This window comes from Zalophus californianus, chromosome 17, assembly GCF_009762305.2.
Source record: "Zalophus californianus isolate mZalCal1 chromosome 17, mZalCal1.pri.v2, whole genome shotgun sequence".
In the NCBI taxonomy this organism is placed as follows: Eukaryota; Metazoa; Chordata; class Mammalia; order Carnivora; family Otariidae; genus Zalophus; species Zalophus californianus.
Window position 1 is genome coordinate 49743114 of NC_045611.1, and position 8089 is coordinate 49751202.

Genomic DNA, 8089 nt, shown 5'->3' on the forward strand with positions numbered 1-8089 from the left:
ATGGCGCTGACCGGGCGCAGCTGGCTCGTCCTCAGTGGTGAGCGAGAACGGTGCTCCCCACAACCTCAGCCCCCCACTGGCCTCGGGGAAGGGCGGGGATCCCCGGCCGGGGAGAGGGCAGGTGGGAGCCAGATGTCAGGCAGGCTGGGTAGGGAGGGCATCGCTTGCTTCTCCGGGTGGCACCGGTGTGGGGCTGGCCAGGGATGGCCACCCAGAGAGGTCTGCAGGGCAGACCTCAGAGATTTCTAAGATCCGGGCGTGAGCTAAGGCAGGGGAGCCTCTGAGCCTCCTTGGAAGCTTGGCTGGGGTGAGCTCTAGCCAGCAGCTAGGCCTCTCCCTGAGGACATGGCTTTGGGCAGGCAGTGGCCTTCCCCTTCTCGGCCTGTTTCTTCATCTATGAAACAGGCTAAACTCACAGGGACATTTGAAGGTCAGAATAAGCAACACTGGCTAGCACTGGCCATGGCCCTGGAGCTGTTCTAAATGTTTTCCGTGTGTGAACAACCACCCTAGACGGGAGGCCCACTCACGACCCCCGACTTCATCGACAAGAGACCTGAGGCTCGGAGAGGGGAGGCCACTGGCTGGGGTCACACAGCCAGAGGTGCAGGGCTGAGGGCTCGACCCAGAGCCCTCACCCTAGCCGTGGTTTCTCAGCCTGGAAAGTACCAGAAACCAGGCCAGCCATGCAAGCACTTCTTCCCCGAGAACCGGCATGGCCACCCATTCCAGGCAACCAACCGCATACAATTCCAAACCCAATCAGCCCTGACCAGCCAGTCGGGTTTAGGGCTTATCTCCTGGGGTTGAAAGGAAAACGGCGGAGTCAATTCAGCACACCCCTACTTTCTGCTGTGGTCAGGCCTGGAGAGGCAGAGGAAGAGCACTGGACTGAGAGTCGGGGCCCAGGGGCTAGACGGGCCCGCCTGATTGTGTAAGCCTCAGTTTGGTGACTCTCGCCCTGGGAAAACCCTCTGGGGCCCATGAAATCCGAAGGTCTTGCGGGCTGAGCACGTGTTATGTGCCAGAGCCTTGGCACAGCCCGTCAAATCCAATCCTCAGGCCTACTCCAGGACTGAGACCCTACAGCTGGCTAGCTGTATACCAGGAGCCCAGGTCTCCTCCTTCATTGAATGGGGGCCGTGGTCAAGCCAGCCTCAGCTGACCCCTCCGGCTCCTTCTCCTCAGCCACTTTCCTGAGCGTGGGGGCCGAGATCTCTATCACCCCCGAGCCTGCCCAGCCAGCCGAGGGGGACAACGTCACATTGACTGTCCACGGGCTTCTGGGGGAGCCGCTTGCCTACAACTGGTATGCGGGCCCCACCTTCAGCGTGATTTACCTGGTGGCCAGCTACATCGTAAGCACGGGCGACGAGACCCCTGGCCCGGCCCACACAGGGCGGGAGGCCGTGCGCCCCGACGGCAGCCTGGACATCCGGGGCGTCCTGCCCGGGCACTCGGGTACCTACATCCTGCAGACTCTCAACAGGCAGCTGCAGACAGAGGTGGGCTACGGACACTTGCAGGTCTATGGTGAGACACCGCCCCCTCCAGACTCCCCTCTGCCACAGCCAGCCTTCCCACCTACTTCCCAGTCCCTCCTAAAAAAAAAAAAAAAAAAGGTAAAAATGTAAAGCCATCAAAAAAAAAAAAAGACAAAAGAACATTAAAATGCTCACCTCCTTCAGGATGGCTTCCAGGACTACACCAGCCTCCTATCCCATTCTTTGCCCCTCCGGCTGGAGGTACAGGGACACCACCAGGGTCCAGCCATGCCCCTGGCCTGGGGAGGGGGGTGGCCGGGGGAGCAGGCAGTGCCTGGCCCCCTCCCCCTCTGTCTCTTGCCCCACAGAGATCCTGGCCCAGCCTGTGGTCATGGCCAATGACACGGCACTGGTGGAGCGCCGAGACACCCTGCGCCTGATGTGCAGCAGCCCCAGCCCCGCTGAGGTCCGCTGGTTCTTCAATGGCGAAGCCCTGCCCATCGCCATCCGCCTTGGCCTGTCCCCCGATGGCCGGGTGCTGACCCGGCACGGCGTCCGCAGGGAGGAGGCTGGAGCCTACCAGTGTGAGGTCTGGAACCCGGTCAGTGTCAGCCGCAGCGAGCCCATCAACCTGACCGTGTACTGTGAGTCCTTCTGGCCCCACTAGAAATACCCAGTGCCCAAACCTCATAGATGGGTAAACTGAGGCCTGGAGAGGGCGCCTGAGGGCACACAGTGAGTCAGGAGGTGAGCTGGGGTTAGGAGCCAGGGATCCCTCTTAAAATGCAATTGACCTATCTCCCTGAGGAGTAAAAACCACCCTAGGAATGGAATAAGCCTTCAGTCTGAACCAATACCTGCAGGAAGGGACACAGGGCTGGTGGGTTTTGAAAGGGAGGCGGGAAGTGAGTGGTGGGTGGGAGAGGAGATAAATTTAAAAATGTAACCAAAGCATGGAGTCATTCCCAGGGGCAGCAGATATGCAGTGTGGAATCCGGGGCAAGTAAATCACAGAGGTACGCAAGGGCTGCTGATGTAGAAAAACTTAGAGCCTAGAATTCTACGGCCAGGGAATGCTGGATTTAAGAAGCACTGAATTCTAGACTCTGAGAATCCTAGAAACTCGAGAAGCAGAGATTCTTAGAATCGTACGTAGAGTCGAATTCTAAAATCTTAGAGCCACCCAATCCTAGAACGTTAGAAACCTAGATTTCTAGAATTAGAATCCTAGAGCCTAGAAGCATTGACTAGAAGCATTGACTCTTCAATGGTCAATGCTTGACCAATTCTAGGGCTCCCTCCTGGAGCCCTAGAATTCTAGACTCTTAGAGTGGCTTATGAGAAACTGATAGTCTAGTCATCGTCGTCATCGTCTTCTTCTTCTTCTTCTTCTTCTTCTTCTTCTTCTTCTTCTTCTTCTTCTTTTTAATGGGGCCATAGATTTCGAAAATATCTTGAAATTTTGTCTGGCCCCACGTCCTCTTTTTACAGAAGAGAAAACAGATCCCCTGAAAGGGGAAAGTGATTCTCAAGATCCTAGAGCAAGTTAGAGATCTGTGTGGGATCCGAAAAGACCAGAGCTTTCTCCCACCGCTAGGCCCACACGTTCCCAGGGGCCCAGCCTGGTGGAGAGGAAGCCAGGGGTGCCCACCTCTACGCCCCTGTCCTTCCACTGCCCCGTCTCTCTCCCTCCTGCCCCCACAGTTGGCCCAGAACGCGTGGCCATCCTCCAGGACTCTACCACCCGCACGGGCTGCACCATCAAACTTGACTTCAACATGTCCCTCACCCTGTGGTGTGTGTCCCAGTCCTGCCCAGAGCCCGAGTACGTGTGGGCCTTCAACGGGCGGGCCCTCAAGAACGGGCGAGACCACCTCAACATCAGTAGCATGACCGCGGCCCAGGAGGGCACATACACATGTATTGTTAAGAACCCCAAGACCCTGCTTTCCGGATCTGCCTCAGTGGTGGTCAAGCTCTCCGGTGAGTTGCCCCCGGCCTGACCACCACCCCCTCCCCACGGAGGCCCAGGTGGACTGTGAAAGGTTTGGCCGCTGCTCCAGCAGTTAGGGTACTCTTTGCCCAGCAGATAATTGAAAGGTACGAGAGTCTCAACCCATTCTTTGGCCAAGTGACAAAGTGGCATGTCAGGGGACCCCTCTTCGTTTGGGTGACAGAAGGAGACAGCCCATACCTGGTCACCTGGAAAACGAACAAGGAATCAGACTCTTCCTTGAGGGGTGGCAAAGTGAGAAAGGGGCCACCTGTCTGCATTGTGCATGGGGCAGAGTGGGGAAAACATTCAGATGTCCCTTCATGTCCATGCTCCTGTTCTGTTCTAAATTCAGCCTGCCGCAGCTGCTAAGAAGCTCCGCCCATTCCCTCCACGCAGACAGCTGAACTACTGCGCAGCCAACTAGATGATGCATTTATCTGGCCCAGATGACTGTGTGTGCAAACGCACATGCGTGCATACACACACACACACACACACACACACACACACACACACACACACACACGGAAAATCACAGCCAGCTGTTGGCAAGTGAAAAAACACAGCCAGGGAGGCATTCTCTTGCCTCTGTCCTCAAGCAACCTGGGGCCTGGGGGTAGCACAGACTCAGCTGGTGTTTTGAGAGCTAGCAGGATCCTCAGGGGACACTTTCTCATCCCCTGGGGATGGTGGCTTTGAACATTAAGGCCTCGTTAATTCTGCCTTGGTTCCTTCCCAAGTGGCCACCATCCCCCAGGGACAGTGGGAACAGTCCTTCCCTCCTTCCCTCCCCCTCCCTCCTACTAACAGGCTGGGTCTCATCCAAAGGGTGGATACTGTTTCACCCAAAGCAGAAATGGCATCCCCAGAGGTAAGTGTACCCCACCCACCTGGGGCCTTGGCAGCTGGTCTTGGCAAGAGACAGGGGGGTGTACCAGATGACCTCAGGTGCTGCCCCAAGCCCTGCCTGTGCAGGCCGAGATGGGGGGTGTCCAAGTGTGCAGGTATGTGCAGGGAGTGGGTACAGTGCCCCCCAAGGGCCTCCTGAATGGTCAGCAACCCTGTGGCAGGTGCCAGGGAGAGACAGAGGAAAGGGAAACATCCCCCGGCCCCCATGTGGGGGAGACTCTGATCTGATGGAGGAGACATGGTCTCTGTTCTTCAAGAGATAATCCTGGAATAGGGAAGCATGACTTCCTTATTCAAGGAGCTGCCAGTCAGAAGAGGCAATGCCTCACACTCCATGGGATTTCAAGCAGTGATGGAGGAGACATGACACCCACCCTCAGTGAGCTTCCAGTCAGATGGAGGAGACAGTCCACACTTGGGGACATTTTGTAGTCTGATGGGAGAGATGTGGTCTTGAGGAGACATGGCCCTTTTTTTTTTTTTTTTTGAGAATTCCTAGTCTGATGGGGGAGACACAGTTCCCACCTCTGGGTTACTCCCAATCTGATGGGGGAGTATAAGCCCCCCCCCCACTTTCTAGGAATTTCCAGTCTGATGAGATAGACATGCCCCCGATCCAACTTCTGGAGTCCCCAGGCTGATTGGAGAGACCCAGCCCAACAATCTGGAATTTCAAATCTGATGGAAGAGACATGGCCTCCCACCCTCTGGAATCTCTCAGTTTGAAAAGAAATTACTGCCCCCACATTCTGAGGTCTCTTGGTTTGACAGAAGAGATACAGCCTGGGGAACATAACTCCCAACTATATGATGAGGGAGACAAGGCCCCCATATTCTGAGAATTTCCAGTCTGATGGGGGAGATATGCCCCCCCCATACTCTAGAATTTCCAATCTGATAGGGGAGACACAGCCCCTACATTTTGGGAATTTCAATCTGATGGAGGAGACATGGTTTGATTCTCTAGGGTCTTATAGTTAAATGGGAGAAATATCCCCCAAGGGCTGGAAATTCCTAGTCTAATTGGGGAGAGGGCCCCCCCACCCTCTGGGGTCTCCCAGTCTCAACAATGCTCCCTGGCAGGCATTGTCGGGACACAACCCCCCCCCCCCCCGCTACCACACAAGTCAGCTCCCTCCTCTGTCTCCTTCCCAGCGCCCCGCACGGGGAGCACCCGCCAGCTGTGGGGAGGCATGGAGAGCCGGCTGAAGCCGGGAGGGGAACGCTATGCCCCGTGCAGGCCCAGCTGACCCAGCTCCCCCACCCCCACTCTTTCCCCAGCGGCAGCAGTAGCCATGACAATTGTGCCTGTGCCTACCAAGCCGAAGGAGGGCCAGGATGTGACCCTGACCGTCCAGGGCTACCCCAAGGACCTGCTGGTCTACGCCTGGTACCACGGGCCGGCCTCGGAGCCCAACCGGCTGCTCAGCCAACTGCCGTCTGGAAACTGGATCGCAGGCCCCGCGCACACAGGCCGGGAAGTGGGCTTCGCCAACTGCTCGCTGCTGGTGCAGAAGCTGAACCTCACGGACGCCGGCCGCTACACGCTCAAGACAGTCACGTTGCAGGGCAAGACCGAGACGCTGGAAGTGGAGCTGCAGGTGGCCCGTGAGTGTGCCCAAGGGGGCAGAGGGCAAATCTTTTCAGACAGAGGCTCTCAAAAGGGGGCTTTGCCTCCTCCATAGGCTGGGAAACACAGATCAAGGGTGGATATGCCTCCCCATCAGACTAAAAGAAAGTGCTGTGTCTCCGCCATCTGACTTGGGGATCTCCAAATGGAGTTCTTTCCTCTTCCGTCCAACTGATGACCTAGACTAGGGGTAGACGGGCCTCTTCCATCAGACTGAGGGCCACTACAGGGACCTTCTATGCCTTCTCTTCTCTCATACAAGAGGTTCACCAGACTGAAGGTTTTCAAAGAGGAGACATAGTCTGAGGGTAGGGCATCCTTTTCCCCGGCAGATGGGTAGACTCCAAAACAGGAGATATTGCCTCTGCTACTATACTGGGAAAATGGACTAATGATGGGAGTTTACCTCCCCCATCAGACTAGATATATGGTATGAGGGTAGATCATGCCTCCCTCTTTAGACTGGGAGATCCTAGACAATTGGGATCGTGTCCCATCCTTTGCATTACAGTAAGAGTGAGGACAGAATTTCTACCGTCAGAGGGTGGAATTTTTCCTCTCAAAGTGAAATCCTCCATTAGGATAGAGGCTTCTAGATGGTGGGAATTGTGTCTCCTCCCTCAGACTAGGAGTTTCCAGTGGTCAGGAACAATGTCTCTTCCATCAGCCTGACAATTCCCAGATGTTGAAGACCATGTCTTGCCCATCAGACTAAGGACTCCCAGAGTCAGGGGCCATGTCTCCTCCATCAGACTGGGAGCTCCCAGAATCAGGGATCAGGTATCCTCTATCAGACTGGAAGCTCCCAGAGTTAAAGACCATGTCTCCTCCATCAGACTGGGAGCTCCCAGAGACAGGGACCATGTCTCCTCCATCAGACTGGGAGCTCCCAGAGTCAAGGACCATGTCTCCTCCATCAGACTGGGAGCTCCCAGAATCAGGGATCAGGTATCCTTTATCAGACTGGAAGCTCCCAGAGTTAAAGACCATGTCTCCTCCATCAGACTGGGAGCTCCCAGAGACAGGGACCATGTTTCCTCCATCAGACTGGGAGCTCCCAGAGTCAAGGACCATGTCTCCTCCATCAGACTGGGAGCTCCCAGAGTCAAGGACCATGTCTCCTCCATCAGACTGGGAGCTCCCAGAGTCAGGAGCCAGGTCTCCTCCATCAGACCGGCGGCTCCCAGAGTCAGGGACCAGGTCTCCTCCATCACACTGGGAGTTCCCAGAGTTAGGGACTGTATCTCCCACATCAGACAGGGAACTTCCAGAATCAGGGACCAGGTCAACCCCCACCAGAACAGGCATCCCTGGAGGTCCAAGAGGCCATGTCCCTGAGGCAGGTTTCATCCCATTAGACCAGGAGCTCTCAGACACTGGGAACTAGGTCATTCTCCAGTCTGGAGTCTCACCTCCCCCATCAACCAGGTACTTTTGGAAGCCCTGTGTCAGGGATGGCATCTCCCAGCTCAGACAGGAAGCTTCTAGGATCAGGAAATCAATCACTGCCAGGTACCCCCTAGACACCCTCCTTCAGCAAACCCTGGTCCCGGGTCAGTGCTGGAGGTAGAATGCTCTTCAATGGCAACCGGCCACCCCCCCCCCCCAATGAAGGCTCGGGATTCCTTTTCACCCTGTCTCTCTCCTCACAGTCAACCTCCCTCCCCTGAATGAGGACCAACGCCACCTTCCTGAACCTGAACCTGGCACAGGCTGAGCGTGGGGGTGGGGGGAGGGTGGGCGGGGGAGGCTGGGGGTGGGCAGGGAAGCAGGAGGGGTGGGGGCACTGGGACCTGGTCCTCTACCTCCCTGACAGCCTCTTCCACCCTTTTCCCCCACCCCCTCCTCAGCCCTCGAGTAGCAGCATACCTGTGGCCGTGGAGACCTCGGAGAGAAGAGCTCTTCATGCCGTCCCTCCCCCCCATCTCCTCTCCCTGGGTGGAGGACCACTCGCTCCCAGTGAGGATGCCGGACTGACCGTGGGTTCATTCTCCTGCTTCCACAATAGAGTTAGAACTGACAGGACCCTGCTCCTTCCCTGAGTTGTTGGAGAGCCAGAGGCCATAAATG

The 8089-nt window shown here is 56.4% G+C and overlaps 1 protein-coding gene across 1 annotated transcript; it reads left to right on the plus strand.

Annotated features, from left to right (window-relative positions):
• CEACAM16 (CEA cell adhesion molecule 16, tectorial membrane component) lies at positions 1 to 8089 on the plus strand. The gene is made up of 6 exons (XM_027619576.1): positions 1 to 37; positions 1189 to 1533; positions 1853 to 2128; positions 3189 to 3467; positions 5671 to 5997; positions 7870 to 8089. Exons 1-6 carry the CDS (start codon positions 1 to 3, stop codon positions 7878 to 7880), a joined length of 1275 nt encoding a protein of 424 aa, XP_027475377.1. The 3' UTR covers positions 7881 to 8089.

Excerpts from the sequence above, each read along its gene's own strand:
- CEACAM16 (XM_027619576.1), top strand. The coding sequence starts at position 1 with ATGGCGCTGACCGGGCGCAGCTGGCTCGTCCTCAGTG. Across the intron at positions 1,534-1,852 it reads CGGACACTTGCAGGTCTATG|AGATCCTGGCCCAGCCTGTG; the intron begins GTGAGACACCGC and ends CTTGCCCCACAG. Across the intron at positions 2,129-3,188 it reads CATCAACCTGACCGTGTACT|TTGGCCCAGAACGCGTGGCC; the intron begins GTGAGTCCTTCT and ends CTGCCCCCACAG.